Source organism: Vigna unguiculata, chromosome 11 (assembly GCF_037176805.1).
Source record: "Vigna unguiculata cultivar grain cowpea cultivar isolate G323 ecotype 2 chromosome 11, ASM3717680v1, whole genome shotgun sequence".
Classification (NCBI taxonomy): domain Eukaryota; kingdom Viridiplantae; phylum Streptophyta; class Magnoliopsida; order Fabales; family Fabaceae; genus Vigna; species Vigna unguiculata.
The window spans coordinates 41087722-41108122 of NC_140802.1; the positions used below are offsets into that span (position 1 = coordinate 41087722).

At 33.3% G+C, this 20401-nt stretch overlaps 3 protein-coding genes across 8 annotated transcripts; all 3 read left to right on the plus strand.

Annotated features, from left to right (window-relative positions):
* The first annotated feature begins 831 nt into the window (after positions 1-831).
* Positions 832-4656, plus strand: LOC114168667 (cytokinin riboside 5'-monophosphate phosphoribohydrolase LOG1). Its single transcript, XM_028053567.2, has 7 exons — positions 832-1174; positions 1628-1725; positions 1819-1849; positions 2632-2731; positions 3857-3927; positions 4036-4179; positions 4357-4656. Exons 1-7 carry the CDS (start codon positions 1013-1015, stop codon positions 4447-4449), a joined length of 699 nt encoding a protein of 232 aa, XP_027909368.1. The 5' UTR covers positions 832-1012; the 3' UTR covers positions 4450-4656.
* Positions 4657-7009: 2353 nt separating this feature from the next.
* On the plus strand, positions 7010-11674 carry LOC114168749 (glycosyltransferase family protein 2). 3 transcript variants are annotated; one of them, XM_028053664.2, is made up of 5 exons: positions 7016-7135; positions 7342-7559; positions 7998-9131; positions 9629-10299; positions 10416-11674. In XM_028053664.2, the coding sequence occupies exons 3-5, from the start codon at positions 8023-8025 to the stop codon at positions 11435-11437; spliced, it is 2802 nt and encodes a 933-aa protein (XP_027909465.1). In that variant the 5' UTR covers positions 7016-7135; positions 7342-7559; positions 7998-8022; the 3' UTR covers positions 11438-11674. The 3 variants fall into 3 exon arrangements, with proteins under 3 accessions (XP_027909463.1, XP_027909465.1, XP_027909464.1); XM_028053662.2 differs by lacking the exon at positions 7342-7559 and having other exon boundaries at positions 7010-7135; XM_028053663.2 differs by lacking the exons at positions 7016-7135; positions 7342-7559 and adding an exon at positions 7632-7909.
* A 2589-nt stretch (positions 11675-14263) lies between these two features.
* On the plus strand, positions 14264-19565 carry TPST (tyrosylprotein sulfotransferase). 4 transcript variants are annotated; one of them, XM_028056266.2, is made up of 13 exons: positions 14264-14611; positions 14726-14801; positions 14908-15076; positions 15169-15240; positions 15927-16215; positions 16609-16749; positions 17191-17295; positions 17403-17544; positions 17774-17820; positions 17908-17976; positions 18134-18196; positions 18852-18980; positions 19341-19565. In XM_028056266.2, the coding sequence occupies exons 2-13, from the start codon at positions 14750-14752 to the stop codon at positions 19473-19475; spliced, it is 1413 nt and encodes a 470-aa protein (XP_027912067.1). In that variant the 5' UTR covers positions 14264-14611; positions 14726-14749; the 3' UTR covers positions 19476-19565. The 4 variants fall into 4 exon arrangements, with proteins under 4 accessions (XP_027912067.1, XP_027912068.1, XP_027912066.1 ...); XM_028056267.2 differs by having other exon boundaries at positions 18140-18196; XM_028056265.2 differs by having other exon boundaries at positions 14266-14611; positions 14701-14801; positions 18077-18196.
* Positions 19566-20401: the final 836 nt, after the last annotated feature.

Sequence of the window (20401 nt, forward strand, 5' to 3'; positions counted from 1 at the left end):
TACATCAAATAGAAGATATTTTGTGGGTTGCAATGAAATGAAATTGATACCAGAAAATCATGTGCAGTCTCAGAGATATTTTTCTAAAGCTCAAGTATAACCTAGATGTTCACAATAAAAAAAAAAAAGAAACATAGTTTAATATTTTATGTGATCAAGATTCAACGGAAGAAAAGGTTTCATCTTAAAGTAGAATAGTTATGCATTTCTGATCTATAAACACTCTTACAGTGGTCACTGCTGACATTTATCAGTTCTCTCTCATATTTTCGTCATCCCTGTCTAGGTGTCTTCCCCCCAAATTATCTCTACCAAACATTTTCCATTGCTATAAAAAGGTCCTATATGTACCATTGTACTAAACTTTGCCACTAGCTCTGATTTCCCACGTGGATATTGCGAATAGAAACAAGAAGATACTACTACTACTATTTCCACGTATCTCATTTTTCTACCTCTACTTTTGCTATATATATATATATATATATATATGTAAGTATATAATCTTGGTATGTCTTAAAAGATGTTATAATATACGAGTCTCGATGTTGAGGAAAAACTGTCTAAGCAAATAGCATCCATCAACACGCAACAAACATCAAAACCAACCCTTTCGAACTGTATTTTAGAACATCAAAACAGAGAGTTCAATTTCACCGTCCAGTGTAGTGTTTCCACTCCAATATTCAATTTTGGTGAAACAAAAACGCACAATGATCTTGACATAGGACCACGGATTGTGTTGCTTTTTTTTTTCTTTTTTATATATTTTTATCTGGTACAGGGGACCATAGTAAAGTAGAAAACAAACACACACGTTTGTGGATCAAGTTTTTCCTACGTACAACTTGGGAGGAGTCATCATCATCGTCATCGTTCATGATGTGATAATGGTTCCACAATAGAATGCACCCTCGCTTGTGCCTCTGCTACCCTTATATAAAGCCACGCACCAGCACTTCCATCAATTAACCGTTCATTCATCCGAATTCTCAACTCAAGCCTTGGGGTGATGATAGAGAAGACACAGTGTGAGAAAAAAGGAAACATGGAGGGTGAAGAAACTGAGATGAAACAACAATCCAGGTTCAAGAGGATTTGTGTGTTCTGCGGAAGTAGCCCTGGGAACAAGAGTAGCTATAAGGATGCTGCTATTGAGCTTGGCAAAGAGTTGGTAACGTCTCACTCTCACGTTTCTTCTGCTAACACATGTTTCTGCTAATTTGAAACTCTGCTTCCTAATGCCAACCTTGTTTTGTTCAAGCAAATTGAACTTGGCATATGTTGTTTTTGGTTCATCCTGTTATTTTTGGTGGTCTTGGTTTGGCTTAAATGTTCAATTAGACCTTTGTTTGTTGTTTCTTCATCTGTTTCTCGGTACCCCACATGGTTTCTTCATCCACATTTCAACTACATAAACCCCTCAAGAAAAGTGGGGTGAACAAAAATCTGTTTTTCTTTTTTTCTTTTCATGGATATTTTGTAGTCTATACAGAGTTTAAGCATATACCTTTGGTAGTTTCAGTGTTGTTGGTGATGGTGGGAGAGTTTAATGAAAGAGTAGCTACCATTGTTGAATTATTTACTTAATTAACTTATTTGGGCACGTTTTTTGAATCTTGAAAAGGTGTCAAGAAATATTGATCTGGTTTATGGAGGAGGCAGCATTGGTTTGATGGGGCTGGTTTCCCAGGCTGTTTATGAAGGGGGTCGGCATGTAATTGGGTGAGCAGAATCTTGGTTGTGATTTATGAATGTTGTTGGATTGCATGATATGTTGTTAATTTGAACTATTTCATGTGATGATATTGTCTGCAGGGTTATTCCCAAGACACTGATGCCAAGAGAGGTAATGTTAAGATGTTTTGGAGGCACTTCATCAATCATGATTGCAAATAAAAAGAAAATGACCAAATATCCACCCACACAGAACGAGAGACAGAGAGAATTATCTACAGACACTTTACCTTTCCACCACAACATGCTTTTCTTGTTCCAATCCTACCTATCCTCTTTAGACAAAGTGTTGTTGATACTGTTTAGAAAATGATTTCCAATAACAGCTTTTCTAACATGATTCTTTGGTAAATTGACAGTGTAAAGAATCTGTAAATTATGATACATAATCAATGTGAAGTTGTGAAGTTTTTATAAAAACAAGTTAGTGTGTGTAGTGAATTTGCACCTTACTTTTGTTATGACAGTGTATGGATTTTGCACTTTGTCTTTTGTGGTGATTCTTTTAGGTTTTAAGGTGGTTTGACATTTGAGTCTTTTTCTATAAACTTATCTATCAATACACCTGGCAACCTGGGGTCATTCGTTCTGAGGCATTTTGTCCCTCTCTCTCCAAGTTCCATGTACCCTCTTTAGATTCTTGTGGCAACCCTTGTTTGATCTCCATTTTCTTATCATTGATGAGTAACTTTTCCCACCTTTCTTCGTTTGGTCTATTGTTTGGTTTATCTCCCAAGGGAAAATGTCAAGCTATACGATTCCTTCTTGAGCCCACTTCTGCAGTACTCATCATTACCCTTCTTCCATTCCTGTCCATGCATTCACTCACACACAAAACCCTCTTTATGGTTTCAGTGATAATTTGGATCCATTTGGGGTTCTGGCTTTTTGCAGATCACTGGAGAAACTGTGGGAGAAGTGATGGCAGTAGCAGACATGCATCAAAGAAAAGCAGAGATGGCTCGCCACTCTGATGCCTTTATTGCCTTACCCGGTTCGTACAACACACACCATTTTCACTCTTAAACTCACATTTCACACTACCCCATTTCAATCATCGACCTTTCTAACTGCATATTTATCACTGATTATGATTTCAAAATGAAAAAGCGATGCTCTCACTGTACAAATTCTGTTCTTTTTTTGTATGAATGTGAGGTTTTTTAGTACACACTACTTTGTTGATGATGTTACGTGTCAGTTTTTTTGTGAATGTGAGGTTTTTTAATACACACTACTTTCTTCATGATGTTACGTGTCAATGAAAATGTACATATGACATGTCAACTGCAAATCATTATGTGATAGAATGTCAGGACTTTAAAACTCATCCATTGATGGCTTATAGACATGTTTCGGACAAAATCCACATGATCTATGAGAGATTGTTCAACTTCTGTGATGCAGATGCACCACTTTATTTCTCTCATGCATCAATATAATTGTAGATGCGATCTAAGTTTAACAACATGAAATCTAGCGTAGGATACTCCATCACTGGTTTTTTTTTTTTCTTCTGTTTAAATTATGTTTTCTTACACAGAGTTATGATGTTTTCATGCCTGCATTGTTTTCCTGTTTGAATTTATATAGTCTATTAATAATCTTAAATAAAGATTTCACTAAAAATAAAATTAATTAAAAAAGGTTAAGATTTATTTAAATTTATTTATCTAATAGTAAAATTATATTTTACGCCATAAAAGAATTTATTGAGAATAATAAAATTGTTATTATTATTAAATTGAAAGATTAAAAAGCTAAAATTGTAAAAGGAAACAGGACAGATTTCCAAAGATTGCTCACAGGCCCAAGAAAAACAAAAACACGGGTCCCACATCGTTTCTTTCCCTTTTATAATTCAATAAAAGAACTGTAAAAGGGGTCATTCAGTCGATAGTTATTTGGGTCTGCATCCATAACCAAAAATATAATTAAAAGGAATAAAACGACAACAATGCCTAAGAAAACAATTAAATAAAATAAAAAACTGCATAATGTGTTTTGAAAGTACTTTTTCTGCATATATATATATATATATATATATATATATATATAAACTTAATAAGTAGAAAATCTAATTAATAATAATGTGTTTTCTTTGTGTGTGTGTGTGAAGGTGGCTATGGAACACTTGAGGAGCTTCTTGAGGTCATAACATGGGCTCAGCTTGGCATCCATGATAAACCAGTAAGGACCCTTTTTAATCTTCGAAGATTTACGTTGTACTAAGTTCTAGAATTGTTTTTGTTAATGAAAAAAATAATTTCTTAACCAAGTTGATAATTGTTTTGGAAGGTGGGGTTGCTGAACGTAGATGGATACTACAATTCATTGTTGTCTTTCATTGACAAAGCTGTGGAGGAAGGGTTCATTAGCCCCAAAGCTCGCCACATAATTGTATCTTCCCCATCATCAAAAGAGCTTGTCAAAAAGATGGAGGTAACTGCAATCTCTCTTTCTGGTTTAACAGTTTCTGTAATGTTTTACGACAGTTTGTGAATGATGATGGTTAATTTTAAGGTAGTGTTGTTATAGACTATGTTTGTGGAAAAATATGATGCAAATGTGTGTATTGATTTACTGCAACTGAAATGATGTTGTGTATGATGGTTACAGGAATATTTTCCACAGCATGAAAGAGTTGCCTCTAAGCTGAGCTGGGAAACTGAGCAGATAGATTACTCCTCAAGTTGTGACATGTCTAGGTGATTAGAGGATTATGGAAGAATGTGTAGAAACAGTTTAGTTTTAATGGTTTAAGAGAGTATTATTATTATTATTACTATTATTATGGCCAGAATTGTTTCATGCTATTGCAACTATCTGTTAGTGTAAACTACAGAACTGACTTCAATGTACCTGTGAAAGCCTAACTACTCTGTTCAATGTGAATTCTGGTTTTTCAAATCACATAAATCTTAAGATTTTTGTCCTCTGTCTGCTCTTTTTGCCTCTCCATTCTGCACCACCAAGGCCTTTGTTGCATTGAAGTTCAACCAAAAACTTCTTTTCTTCTTTACAGGGACCCATCTGAAGAGGCTAACTACTCTAACTATTGCACATCACATTTTTTAACATAATGTTCAAAAAGTTTGAGTTTTGAGACTAATTTTATACAGTAAGATATTTATAGCATTTCACATGTCTCGGTTTAAATATTAACTCAAATTTCTGTTTAATATATTAAAAAAGAAAAAGTTAACATTATTAAGTTAAAAAGATTATTTTCACTCATTTTAAATTTTGTGAACAAAAATATATCAAAATTTGAGATACAGACGATCAACACTTTAATTATTAACAATATTACATTTTTCTCTTAAGTATGAGTCTCTTGTTTTCATATATATGATATTGGTTTTATACATATATAAGACATTTGACACCACTTTTATTCCAAAATTTTAAGACAGTGGTGTTATGGATTTCTATTCTTATATAGTGTGTAACTTTGTCTATTTGATCTTATGTGAAACTTTTAACTTATATTTGAACTATTCTCAATGATATTTAGCAAGATCCATTCTTGATTGCATGAATAATCAATTTAATTTCAAAATTGACGTAACATAATAGTATATTTATTAAATGTAATTTTTGAAATTACAAAAACATTATAGTTTTTAACTTTTACAAAGTTAATTGACGTGATTTAATAGTTGCGTATTAACGTAGTCTTTGACTTAAAAGAATGTTTCTTTTTTACTAATGAAGAAACTATTCAATAATTTCATTATGAAGAGATTTGTTATAGACTTTTTGAAGCAAATGGTTAAATGGTTTGAAGATTTACGTTTAGGTACGAGTACACTTTTGTTTCTTTTATGGATCGTAATACTATTTCCCAGGCTTATAAATATCAACCTAACCCACACACTCGTAAAGATACATAATACTAATACATTCACCAACGCCAACTATGTTATACGTGGTTTCCACTAGAGTGGTTCATTCCTACACAAAAACCAAACATCATTGTAATCATACCAAACTCAAATGTAGGAATACCAACATTTTATACACCAATGTTGACTTCCTCCAACAGTTTCAATACATCACGACCATATATATACTTTGAATGAAATGAAAAACCATTGTAAATTATAAATGTTGACTTTCTTTAAACTTTTTAAGAAGTCCTCACGTGCATACTTTGAATGGAATAAAAAAAATAGTTTAATATGGTTTTCTTCATTATATAATTGAACTATGCACAATTCAAAAATGATAAGAGAAAAGACAATAAAAAATAGAAAAAAAATGATAATACATTATTTTAACTGCGTAATCATTATTTACTTTTCATCTAATACATTCTTCTATCTCTGTGGTATTATTAATTTTTCATGCAGATTAAGATGCCTTTTTTGGAAATAATAAATTTCTATTGGTCTAAAGCGACATTTATTCCCTCACTGTTGCTCTTTTCATTCAAACTTTTATATATGTATAAGTATAAATTCAAAATCTAATCAAACAAAACCCACAATTAATTCTAATTAAGAATATCATTGGAGTCATTCTTAGTTAACCCTTTATATAAGAAAGACCATAAACATCCAATAAATTTTCATATTTATCAAGAAATGATTTTTTTTACATTCCTACCGAACATATATCGTACTTCTAACAAACATTTTTACAATATAATAATAAAAAAAGACGAACTTTTGTGTTTGCAAAAGAAAATAAAAAATAGAATTATATATACAAGTTTAATATAAAAATTTATTGATTGTCAAAGTATCATAATTCTTGATAAAAATACGTTCTTACACTAATTATTGAACATAATTGACTAATAAAGTTATAACTAATCTTGTTTAATCTACATACCCTATATATTTAACTTCTTTTGTACTCTCCAAAATTTGTCCCATTCAATTCAATTAATGTTATGTCAACCCCATGTGTCTCTCCATCTCAGTGGCAACTCACCAGAAAAGGAGGAAAGTGAAAATGAAAACTGAAAAAATGGCTAAGTATATATTTTTCATTGGAATGAAAAGGTTGTGTTCCCATTATTCCAATACCCTTTTTTTATAGCCTAAGCGAACAAGATACATTTGAATTCTCTCTTGCACAAGCGAACCATTTTCTTGCCATGAGTTTCTTGCGCAGAACCCGCCTAAGTTCGGCGATCACCCATTATAACAAAAGTTTTGCTGCAAATTTCATTCACGTATCTTCTTCAAAAGGTCAAGCACACCATCGATGGCTTAATATATAAAATCATATTCATATATAAATTATGTAACATTTATTTAGGCCTCACTCTTTGACAGCAAATAACACATTTATTTTGGTGAATCATATACATATCTGTTGCTTGTTTTGCTCAAGAAGCTAAGCCTTTGTTTTCTCACCTTCTTCACTTGCCAAGATAGTGTGCAATGTACGTATTACTTCAACCCCATGTTCTTTCTCGTGTTTGTTTGTGCCTTTAAGGTTATATAATATTGTCTTTTTCCTGCTATGTAAAGTTTCCTACGTAGAGGTTATTTTCGGTTTTGACTAAGGCCCTTAAATCATGCTTTAATCTCTAAAACCTGAATATCAAAGTGCAAATCAATAATGTATGCTTTTTTTTTTCTTCTCTAGGAGTTTGAGATATCTTGTGATCTTCATGGACTTAAGAAAATGGAAATATTTTGGTTCGGAGAGGAAAAAAAGGCACAAAAACGGAACACGAAAATGAGTTATATTAGGAGTGCATGCAGTGCCAAAAACACAAGGTTTACCCTTTTCAACGGCATGAACTTTGGCTTTCATTGGTTTCTTAAAAGAAGTGTGCACGAAGTAGTGTATAGTGAATGAAGGTAACGCGTATGCTAATAAACTTCTTGCTCTTAAGCGTTTAGGCCATGTGACCTGTGATGCAATTTTCATGGGAACTTCTAAACTATCTCTCACCTTTTCTACTAATATATAATATAATGCACACAAACCATTGCTCTTCAAATTTCACAAACCACTCATAGGTTTTCTCTTCTCTTTCAGTTTCAATCACATCACAGAAACAGTTATATATCTAGAAAGACTGATAAATTTGTTTGGATTACGTTTTGATCCAACTCAACTCAATCTATCCCTCACATTGTTTTTGTGTTTATGCATTGAAAAGTGCAAAAAGCTTCATTCTGACAGATTTTCAAACACATACTTATTGGTTAGACTTAGTTGGAGTTTCTCTTGAAAAAATTGTGACAGTAAAACTGTCATGTGTAGGTACTAACTTTGTCTTTGTTGTTTTGCAGGTTAGAGGATATTGAAGCATCTAAAATGGGTTTTGGTCGAACTTCGACCTCATCGAGAAGTGGAGAATGCTTGGAAGGGATGCTTAGTGACTATGTTGGAGGAAGAAACAAAGTGAAGGCTCAGAAAGGTTCCTCCACAAAGTTCGTTGCAGCACTCACTTGCCTTCAGTTTTTCTTTGCAGTTTATGCAACATTCCTATTGTATTACATGGGGCCTTCCATTGATTTAAGAACCAAACCAGAGTTCACATGGGCTACCAAAATTGCCCAGCAATGGAAACAACTTATGATCACACCCCACGTTGTTGGCCACTACCAAGAAGCTGCTTCTTCTCTCGTCATGGAGGGTGTTCTTCCCACAAATCCATCACAAGTGTGTGAGAATGAGAAGATAGACTTCCAGCAAAAGAAGTCCAATGATGTCCAAATGATCAAGATAAAGAGAGAGCTCTACGATGAGGTGTTGAACTTCCAAAGCAAAACCTTTGGCACTGAGACTCTTCAGGAGCTGATGGCAATGAAATCTAAATGGGACTTGAAGGGTCCAAACAGCCCAAAAATCACTGTGTTGCTGAACCACTTCAAGAGAAAGACACTCTGTGCTCAGCTTGATTCTTTGCTCCAACAGACCCTTCCTTTCCATCATGCTTGGGTTCTTTCATTTGGGAGCCCCAATGAGGCCTCGTTGAGGAGAATTGTGGAGACCTATAATGACTCAAGAATCAGCTTCATAAGCTCAAGCTATGATTTCAAGTACTATGGAAGGTTCCAAATGGCTCTTCAGACTGAAGCTGATCTTGTGTATGTTATTGATGATGACATGATTCCTGGAAGGAAGATGTTGCAGATTTTGGCGCACGTGGCTGGGACAGAAAAATACAAGAATTCTGTTTTGGGGAGTATTGGAAGGATTTTGCCTTTTAGACAGAAGGATTTCACGTTTCCAAGTTACAGAAAATTTCGATCTAAGGAGGCAGGGTTGTATTTACCCGATCCTGCTTATGATATCACAGTTGATAAAATTGTGCAGGTGGATTTTCTGTCTAGTTCATGGTTTCTCTCTGCTGATCTTGTTAAGACACTATTCACTGAGACACCTTTTACCTTCTCAACTGGTGAAGATCTGCACCTCAGGTTTGTCAATTTCTACACTTTTACATCATGTAGTAAATTTTTCTACCATTTTACGAAGATTTTTTCTTCTGGGGTGATAAAAAATTATGATTTTATTTGGTGACAAGAGATCTAACTGGCTGCGAAATTGAGTTGAAAGCTGACCATACAAGTCAAACATTCATGATTTGACTAAGCCAAAGAGGATCTGGTAGTGTTCAACTAGTTGTTGACATTAGGTTCAGAAAAACTAATAAGTAGTACAAGTTGCAATAAACGTCATCAAAGGAAATACACTGTTTGTCAAATGTCAAACAAAGTAAATGCGTCTATCATGGATAGTCAAATTATCTTTTTCCTCATTTGTCCTCACAAAAGGAAGAAAATTTTTTGCCACTTTTTTTAATCCAAAGTTTTGATCCATGAATTAATTTCAACAAAGCATTTCCCTGGAACCACTCTTATATTTCTGCATGATTATACTTGCTGAAAATTCGTTATTGTTTTTATTACTGCAGCTATCAGCTTCAGAAGTACAAAAATGCTGGCTCCTTTGTTCTTCCAGTGGACCCTAAGGACAAGGAAACTTGGGGAGATAGTGAACACAGGCTTGCATATGTATCTGAAACCACAGTGATTTTCAAGGACGTAGTTCAGGTCAGAGATGATCAATGGTGGAAAGCACTTTCCACTGGCTATGTGACTCAGTGGGCTGCAATGTACCCACAAAAAGTTGATGCACTCTTCTATGCTCACTCAGTTGATGAAGTGAAAGTGCTGGCACCACTTCTTGAAAAGTTCAGGTCCACAGTTGGCAAGAAGGCCTACATTGTTGTCTCTGGAGGCAGTTTCTGCACTTGTGAAGATGTTGCAACAGTTCTCAAATGGCCTACAATGGTCTGCAAAGAACGTCGATTCAAGATTTTTGATTTGGCCATTGGATCACTTTCTGGGGTATCAGACTCAGAGGCACCAGTGATACATGCAGTGTACACCAGCATGAAGGGTTTGATCAAAATTCACAACCCCAGTGTAGTGATCACTGTTGCTGACATTAACCCTCATGTGAGAAAAGCTCTTAAGATGGCCTCAGAAACCAACTCAAATGCCACCACATTGGTTCTTTTACCCAGGGCATCAGTGTCTCAAGTTCTCTGGATGGCTGATCTGCGTTCAACAGCATTACCAAGTAAGCTTTTACATGTTATTTAATCACAAGCAGACAATGAAAGCATGATAATTTTATAGTTGATCATGTAAATTTGTAACAGATGAACAAGTATTAAACTCAACTTTGCCTTGCAGATTGGAATCGGATGAGGGTTTCAGTGAACATCATCACCCAAAACAGAGCCAATTCACTAACAAGGCTTCTGAAATCTCTAAGCAATGCCTACTATCTTGGAGATGAAATTCCCATTACCTTCAACATGGATAGCAGGGTAGATGAGGAAACTATAAGACTAGTAGGTTCATTTGAGTGGCCTCATGGACCCAAAACCCTGAGAAGGAGAATAATCCAAGGTGGTCTCATTCGTGCTGTGAGTGAAAGCTGGTATCCATCATCAGATGATGACTTTGGTCTCCTCCTAGAAGATGACATTGAAGTTTCCCCTTACTACTACCTATGGATCAAGTATGCACTCATGGCTTACCACTATGACCCTCAAGTTTCTCTCCCTGAACTCTCCTCCATCTCCCTCTACACCCCAAAGCTTGTTGAAGTTGTCAAAGAGAGACCAAAATGGAATGCCACAGAATTCTTCAAACACATTCACCCCAACACTCCTTACCTACACCAATTACCATGCAGCTGGGGGGCAGTGTTCTTCCCCAAGCATTGGAGAGAGTTCTATGTGTACATGAACATGAGGTTCACTGAGGATGCCAAATCCAACCCTGTTCAAATTCCAAAATCTAGAACCAATGGATGGCAAGCTTCATGGAAGAAGTTCCTGATAGACATGATGTACCTCAGAGGGTATGTCAGTCTCTACCCAAATTTCCCTCAACAAGCAAGCTTTTCAACCAACCATATGGAGCCAGGAGCACATATCAGTGCAAAAGACAACGTTGTTAAGCACAACAAACAGGACTTTGAGGTGCCGCTATTGAAAGAAGACTTCAGAAACTTGTTGCCAGCAATGAAGATGCCTCCAGCATCAAAGCTTCCATCTTTAAACCTCTTCAATCAACCAGTTTCTCTGAAGGGTCTCAAAGCTGCTGGAGCTAAGCTGGGACAGGATGTGCTAAGATGCAACAATGCCACTGAGGTTGTGGCTGTTGATCAACACACGGGTCTACCTCGTACCTGCTCCAAATTCTGAAAGACTTCGTTATTCTGATTCATTAGTTATTCTTTGTTGTTTTCTTTTTTTGTCTGATGCTCAAGTTAAGAATGATTTATGGTACTATGCTTTTAAACTCAGTGGAAAATAGTCAGCAATTTTGCTGTTCGGGGAATAAGAATGAGGTAACTCATGTTTCCCCAAGAGACAATCCCAGAGATACAACTGTAATTAATTGTTGATATTCATAAATTACTATGTTAAGATTTTCTGCAACTTTGTGGAATCCTTCCAAATAGTAGAATCAATCCTAATTGGTACATTAGATTTTTAAAATTCTTAAATAGTCACTAATTTAAGAAAAAAAAAAGTATTTGTTGCGGTTTTTTGTACTTTACATTTTCATTTCCTTTATAATAAGAAGAATAAAATAACTTGTTCCTAAATGGTGAATATATGTAACTTTTTTTTATTTTTAGTCTTATAAACTTATTATTTTTTATTTTAATCTTGTCAAGTTTTTTTGAAACTTAAAAGTTAATTAAATCTTTAAAATAATTAAGAAGTGAATTTCAAATATCATTATTCCTAAATTTTTGTTTTAGGAAATCTTAAATAAACTTGGTTGTTGTGCATTGTGCATATCTCATTGACGCAGAAAACATAAGTTTGACTTTACTATCCATTCTTCTGATGTTTGTTAACACTCTCTTTGTCTCCGAAGACCCAGATACATCAAACACTGATATGCAAAGAAAGTTCAAAATTTCATGCAAAAAAACACGAAAAATAATATTATTTTTAAAAAAAAATTTCACATTCATGAAGATTTGTGAAGAAACGAGTGTAAATATAATATATATCTATATATAATTAGTTTTTATTATATTTTCATAATAAGTAATAAAAATGATAAAATATAAATTATTATTGTTAAAATAATAATAAAAATAATTATTATAATAAATGAAATAAATAAGTATAATAATAATATAATAATAATATAAGTCATAATTATAATATAAATGATATTAAAAATAATATAAATAATTATTATTGTTATTTTTCTTTAACTTTTTTTATTTATTTTAAATAATAATTTACCATTTCATTTTAAATTATTTAATGATCATCCAAATGTATCAATTAATTTTTAAAATTTTTCAAAGTGATCGAATCATTCAATAACTTTTACAATTTTTTTTCTATTTTTTCTTTTTTCATTATCTTTCTCTTATCTTAAACAATTTCAATTTTACCTCTTTCTTCCCTTTAATCCATTTAATTTTACTCTCTCAAATTATTTTGAAAAAAAAATACAAGTTAAATGTGATAACTATGTATCATTCTACACAATCATTTAACTGGACTTCTTTCTGAAAATTGTTTTAACTAAACTTTGACACAATTTGTTTAGTAATAGTAATTTGACACACACTATAGGGATACAATAGACGTAAAAAAAAATGATTTTTTATATTTGTAAAGGAAAAGAAATAATAAAGAGTAAGAAGAATAATGTTAAATGAGGGTAAAAAAATTGGGTGTATCAAACAAAATATTATTATTTTTCTTTCTTTTTTTCGTCAACTCATTTCAATAATAATGATGTAGATTAAAAAAAGATATTTTCACTAAAAACTTATCGTCATTCATATTTACTAGTGTAAACACAGGCGCTATCGCGCCTGTGTGTACGCATTTTTTGAATTATATTAATAATTGATGATATTGTAATGTTATTAATTTAATAAACAAAATAAAAGTATATTTATAAAAAATAAAATAAAATGTACGGAGAAAATAAGAGAAAAATAATTGTTGATGAATAATAAGAGAAAAAAAGAAAAAAGAGATAAGTAAATAATTTTATAAAAACTTGTAAAAATAACCGTTAATTTTTAAAAATTTAATAAATAATTAAATTATAAAGGGTAAAGTTGGAATTATGAAATGTGGACACAAGGAATCCCCTTTATATATAGTTATAGATGTTACACTTATTTTCTCATAAAATACATGTATTAAACCTGATGGAAACTTTAATACTATTTTGAAATGAATAATACAAATATATGCAGCTTGCATAATAATTAATATTTTATTGAATCAAATGAATTCTATATAGCAACATTAATATTAAATCACCAACATTAATATTAATTGATAATAACATTATATTAAATTACTAACATTAATATTAATGTAACAACAAATATATCTTCATCCCTTACTTTATAGCAACATTAATATTAAATTATTCATTAAAAACTTCATTGCTCATAAATATCTTTTATAAGTTTTGTAAAATTTTCCTACGAAATAATTTTATAAAAACCACTTTCTATTCGATTAATATTATTTTCGAAAATTATTTAACTATATATTTTATTTTTTTTCACGTGTGATAGATCTAACTTGAAAATATTAACTTTAAATGCATCTTAATTTTCAGTAGAAGTCTAACATTCTAAGATATTGTCACTGTTAACAATTTTTTTTTCTTTAGAGAAAAAGTTATCACTGTTAAGATAATTGAAACTAAAAGGAGAAAGAAAAAAAAAATAAGTGTAAGATTGGGTAACATGCAATGCATATGCAACTACTATCATTTTTCAATTTAGATAAGTCACAAGAACTGTGGGTGAAGACCCACTAAGTTAAATCAATGGACACAGAAGGTGTGAATGTCCATTCTCCAATATTGTGTTTCTAAACTTTTTTTCTCTTAAATATTAGGCGAGGGCAAATAAGTCATTCCATCTAAATAATAATAATAATATTTTGAAAGTGGAGATTTTCCATGGATTAGTTGACCACAGACTTGAAAAATGCGTTTTTACCATTTTGCGTAACCATTTCCGGTGCAAGAACAGTGGTAGAGGTTGAATCGGAAAAGTTTTTTACCACATTGAGCGCGAGAACAGGGTTTCTCGCTTCACTCTTTCACTTTAAGTAGTTGTAGCAATTAGTTATGAGACTTACGTATTGCATTTTGAATTAAATTACGACGCCGCGAGCCTCCAGTTTCTTTCCCATTCATTTTCCCGGGAAAGTTTCTGTTTGGCTTGCCACAAAATCTCAGAGTTTTTCAATCAGAAACATAAAAGGCGCTTCGAGGCGAGCGAGCGAGTGGGACCGCATCGGAGTCCCAACTCACACAAAAAACACTTCTGCGAATTTATGAGCACGAGATCCCGTAATTCGATACAGGTAGGACCATTACCTAACATTTCTCATTCATCCATGTCACTATCTCTCCCTCTCTCTATCTCTATCTCTATCTCTTCACGCCTCGTTAGGGTTTTTCGTTTTTCTTTCTTGCAGGAGTAGTGTAGGGGGGTTTCGTGTATGGATCCTACTCTCAAGCTCTGCGTCTTCTTCCTCGTTCTACTAGGATTAGGTAACAATCATTCCTCGTTTTTTTTTTTTTTTTTGTTATTTGCTTGTCCGTTTCTGTTTTTATGGATTAAGTTGTGGTTGTTGATTTTGATGATTTTTGGTGTCAGTGAGCGGTTCTTTTGCGGAAAATGATTTTGGACAGTGCGAAAGGGTTGTTAAGAGATGGGCGCGTTCTTCGCTAGATGAGGAAATGACAAAAGAGGATAAACATGTGCTGAGGGATTTGCTGTTTTTCTTGCATGTTCCTCGAACGGGAGGGAGAACGTATTTTCACTGGTAATTTAATTCCTGGTGTGTGTTTTAACTCTGAGCATTCTCTCTTTGATTCAATTCGTTAACCTGTTTTTGTTGCTCTGTTGTTTCTGCAGTTTTTTGAAAAAGTTGTATCCCAGCTATCTAGAGTGTCCTCGCTCTTATGATAAGTTGCGCTTTGATCCAAGGTGCTGCCTGAGTTCATTATTTTAGTCATTGTTGTTCTTTAATTATTATGCGTGCATGTGAATGCCTTTTCTTCTAAATATTTTAGAATGCTAAAATGAGTGTTTTAGGTGTTGGTGGAGTAAAGTTGGTGGCATTTTTAGTGAGTAGTAGCCCCATCTGGCATAGTTGTGGGCTTGTGGGTTTTGATGCTGGTGCTTTTTTGACAATAAAGGTCACTACAGCTTTTTAGGAGTGGCTTAAATTTCATTTTTATAACTGATGTGAGTTTGTGACTGTTGAGCAGCAGTCTACAATATTATAGTACCTAAAATGGCCTTCAGAAATTGTTAAGCTCGTTGAAATTTTCTCTTGCCAAGTCTAGGAAGGACCTTGCCGCATATAGTTATAACCCATGTCTCTGTAAATCTTGACATTTTCAGCTCCTTTTCTGTTGTTCATTTTACACACTAGAATAAGTACAGTTCGCAGCAGTCTTTATGATATTTTTATTCAACAAAATTATGACAGATCATCACAGCTGTTTTTTCTTCACATCTAAAGCATAGCAACTTCTATAAGGTCACAACACTCTCACCATAGTCTTAGTCCATTGCTGAAAACCCATATTTTTAGATTAAAAAAAAGTACACTATAAAACCCAACATAAATACTTATTTTTGTGTTCTATGTTTTTGGGAATTTGCAGTAAACCAAAATGCAGGCTGTTAGTGACACATGATGACTATAGCATGACAACCAAACTTCCAAGGGAGAGAACTTCTGTTGTTACCATACTTAGAGATCCAGTTGACCGTGTATTTAGTACATATGAATTTTCAATAGAAGTAGCAGCTAGATTTTTGGTGCATCCAAACTTGACATCTGCAACAAAGATGGCTCTACGCTTAAGCTCTAAGACTAAAGGAGTAAGCACACTGGATATATGGCCGTGGAAGTATCTTGTTCCATGGATGAGAGAAGACCTATTTGCTAGGGTATGTTTATTTTATTTTATTGTTTGACATTGGCCTTTTTGTGAAGTTTATTTCCATGCTTCTAAATCCGTATAAGGTTGTAAGAGTCTATTTTGCTGCTGACACATATCACTTGTGTTAAAGGGCACGGAGCCTGATTCTTGTTTGAAAAGTAATTTTGAACATGAATGTGCTTCCTATGGTATCGTTATAGATGTAAACGTGTTTAATATGAAATTGTAGCCATTCATTGAAGTTATGGATGTAAATGAGTTCTTTGGTTCATCGTATCTTTATGTTGGCTAATGTATGTTTTCTTGTACTGGGTTATACCAACAGTCCATTACTTTTACATGTTCTTCTGTACTTCTTCTATGTGATGTATTCATGATTGATGTAGACCTTAATTGACAGAGAGATGCCAGGTATAGTAGGGGACAGAATATCATTGAGAGCAATGATTCTTATGACATGGAAGATTTTGCGATGCCATTACAAGAATACATCAATGATCCTGTGGCTATGGATGTTGTACATAATGGAGCCACATTCCAGGTACTTCAGAAACTGTTTGTTTAGCAGTGTTGGCATTCTTATGCTTTATTATTTTTAGGAAATACTACGAATGTCTTACTGTTTTCTGACACAGTGATTCAACTGTATCTTTCCTGAAATTTCTTTCTGTTGTAATATCACTAATAATCGATGCAAAAATAAAAAATAGGAGCATATAATTTTTTAGCCATTTGACTTCTTACCCATTCTATTGTTGTATGACCCACTCTTGCTTTATGCCTTAACAAACACCAATACCATAGCTTTCATTTAAATAGAAGGTTAACAAGATAGGATGTGCAGTGCTTAATTTTAGTTGTATATCCTGCAAATTTAAATCCCCAAATGCAACTAAAAGCTCAAATCATGTATGCATGGAGTTGCTTGATAATGATGTCTGTATTATATGTAATTGAGTTTGGTTTACTGCTGAATTATCAGGTTGCAGGTTTGACAAACAATTCTTATATAGCAGAGGCACATGAAGTGCGCCATTGTGTACAGAAATACAAAACACTTGGTAAATATGTGCTAAAAGTTGCAAAGGTATTAAATAAGCTTTTCAAGTGAGATAGTTACATTCATTTAGTTGTTGCTTCCCATACTGATCCTTTCTTCAACACTATAACGGTTTGTGCTTTTACATATTGCAGAAGAGACTGGATAATATGTTGTACGTTGGCCTTACAGAGGAACACAGAGAATCTGCAACGAAATTTGCAAATGTGGTTGGTACTCAAGTGATATCACAGCTCAACGCACCAAATGCTAGCCTGGAAACTACTGATAATACAGGTAAGTGTGGTTTTGTGTAAAACTTTTTCTGAAGTTACAAAAGCAAAGGTGTCTAAAATATTGCACAATTTGGAGAATGATGGTAACACTCATTTTCTGATGTGTGTTAAGTATCACATTTTGAAATGATCTTTGGGTAGTACTTTTGGTGTTGACATTTATAGTCTTGGATATAGATTGTGATGTATTTTCATTGAGATATGGCATTGATCGTGTACTTGTACTACAGAAAGGAGTTCATTTTCAAATTCTGATCCTGATAGCATTGAACATCAGGTTAGAAGCGTCTCTTTGATGGAGGAGCTTTGTTATTGAAATTTGAACATGGAAAGCATTCTTACAACTTTTCTCACTGTAAAACAGAATAGCACCTTGAACAGAGAAGGAAGTGAGGTTACTTCAAGTGAAGGGGGAGAAGCAACAGAATCTAATGTAATTTTGTTTTCTTATCTGGTGTGGATGTTTCATTGGCTTGCTGTATATTATCTGTTTCTCATATTTAAACTGCATGATGATCCGTTATTTATTTTAGATGACTGTTGGAGAACTAATGGTTGCTTATGAACTCTGTATTGGCAATTTACGGAAGGCTCAGTCACGCCGACGTATATCTTCTTTGAAGAGGATTTCTCCAGTGAACTTTACAAAGCAGGTAAGCTTAGTGGTTCTAGTGCTCACATAATGTCGTTCTACCATGTGTGGGTGAATTTCTATTCCTCCACAAATCACTCTTCAGGTATAGACATGTACGGCTGTCCAGAATATATTGGATTGGTGGTGCCTGTATTTCTAACTATTTAGACTTGGACTTCGGTTTTGAATTTGTGTGTGTCTGGGATACCTGTGTTGTGCACTCTTCCATTATGTTAACTTTTGTATCTCAAATCATTTCACGGGCTTTCAAATCAGCAAGGATGTTCTGACATAGAAATTTACGTGCATTATATATTGGGTTCATACACTGGTTATTTCTAGAAGTCAACGACAGGCTATTAAAATTTATCATGTAAAATGCATATATCGGTACATTTTTTATTGGTATCTGTGGTTAAGAATATAATGTATGCAAGTGAAACCGCATGAATATATTTTAGAAATTTATAATATATGATATGAATGTATGGAACTTGTCATACATTGACAAATTGTTTCAACATCTATTACTTTTTTCTTTTGGATTTTTGGTTATCAAATACTGAGTCTTAGTGTCTGATTAATGTTGACATCTGATTTTAGTGTTGGATTGGAAAGTTCCTGTTAGCTTTTACTATTGTGTTGTGCCTTTCTAATGATTTGTGATTTTACAGGCACGTCTTCAGGTTCCTGAAGAGGTTCTCCGTGAGATACGATCTCTTAATGACCTCGACTTGCAGCTCTACGAATATGCAAGAGCCATTTTCAATAAACAACATAAAACGTCGTTGCTGATTAATGAGGTATGATGTTAGTTTTATACATTTTCTCTATTAAGATGATCATAGCCACGGAATTTAATGTTTGAAGAAACTTGGGAGTCTTAATTTTTCACTACTGGAAATTAAAAATAAAATAAATAAAGCATTGTCCTAATAGTAACTTCGAGGACTTGATATTTATAGTTACTATGTTTTGCATATAATTTCTTTAAATTTAAGCTTGGGACAACTTTCCAACAAATTGTTGTATATGGTTCATCTGTATTAGATTTGAATTTTAATGAAAGCCATCTACAAATTTTTAAACCTGATATATTTCTTTGTGAAGTGTGTGTGTGTGTGTGTCTTGAATTTGATTTATTTTATTATGTTGCATTGCAGGATAGTTGGGACAACTTTAGCACTGAATATGGCCTATGGAGGGTAGTTACACTTGCAATTACTTTTGTCTTCCTCTTTTTCATATTCATACTAATTGTAAACGCTAGAAGAAGAACGTGGAAAGTTAAGAAGTGAAAGTAATTAAATCATAATTTGTGGGATCAGAGTCAACAAGATATTTTCGGGAACATATATATTAGACAAAATTTGATCGATATTCTCATACCCGTTCGTATAGCTCAAACTAGATTTTGCTTAAGTTTTGTCCCTCATCAGAACCTTGCCTCTCCAGTTTATGCCTTTCGTTTTTGTCACAATTCTTCCTTTTCATTTGGCGACATTACTTTACAACGCTACTAAAATTAATACGAGAGACTAACGATGGGTTTGAATTTTTGTTGAAAAATTAAATTAACCGTCAGTTTTTATTGAATATTGTGTAAGTACGTTTGATACTTTTATTCAGATTTCAGTTGATTTTAAAAAATCCAACAAATTGTTTCCTTTTTTCAACGCACTAAATTAATTGTTGTCGTAAGTAGCTCTTGACTCGTTAATTTCGCAAAATAATTTTATAAAATACATTTTCAAAACATTACGACCATCTCAACGTCTTTTTGGAATTCGTAAGCATTTATGGTGTCGAATTTATTGAACATGGTAATTGTCAACTGCTTCTGCGTGGTCCCATGTTCATACCGATGAACAAAGAAAGATGAAATGTGAATGTTATAATATATATATACACTGGGTCGTGAGTTTGCTCATCGGTATCATTTACCTTTTTCCAAGGGCGATGAAAAGGGAAGTTGAATCTGCATGAATAACTACGTCTCCCTAAATTGATAAATCAAATATATATTAATTTCTACACAGTCGTTTATTTATTTTAGCTTTTAAAACAAGTTTGTCATGAAAATTTTCTTTTTCTTCTTATCACGTATGAAAAATATACGTAAACATATTTTTCATTTTTGGATTTGTATCATCTAATTAAAAGTACGTGTATTTTATTATTGTTTGCACAGAAAATGCAATAATTTATCTCCAAATTTAGATAT

Excerpts from the sequence above, each read along its gene's own strand:
- LOC114168749 (XM_028053662.2), top strand. Across the intron at positions 9,132-9,628 it reads GGTGAAGATCTGCACCTCAG|CTATCAGCTTCAGAAGTACA; the intron begins GTTTGTCAATTT and ends TTATTACTGCAG. Across the intron at positions 10,300-10,415 it reads GCGTTCAACAGCATTACCAA|ATTGGAATCGGATGAGGGTT; the intron begins GTAAGCTTTTAC and ends TTTGCCTTGCAG.
- TPST (XM_028056265.2), top strand. The coding sequence starts at position 14,750 with ATGGATCCTACTCTCAAGCTCTGCGTCTTCTTCCTCGTTCTACTAGGA. Across the intron at positions 15,241-15,926 it reads AAGTTGCGCTTTGATCCAAG|TAAACCAAAATGCAGGCTGT; the intron begins GTGCTGCCTGAG and ends GGGAATTTGCAG. Across the intron at positions 17,977-18,076 it reads GAGAAGCAACAGAATCTAAT|ATGACTGTTGGAGAACTAAT; the intron begins GTAATTTTGTTT and ends TATTTATTTTAG.
- LOC114168667 (XM_028053567.2), top strand. The coding sequence starts at position 1,013 with ATGATAGAGAAGACACAGTGTGAGAAAAAAGGAAACATGGAGGGTGAA. Across the intron at positions 1,850-2,631 it reads AGACACTGATGCCAAGAGAG|ATCACTGGAGAAACTGTGGG; the intron begins GTAATGTTAAGA and ends GGCTTTTTGCAG. Across the intron at positions 4,180-4,356 it reads AGCTTGTCAAAAAGATGGAG|GAATATTTTCCACAGCATGA; the intron begins GTAACTGCAATC and ends TGATGGTTACAG.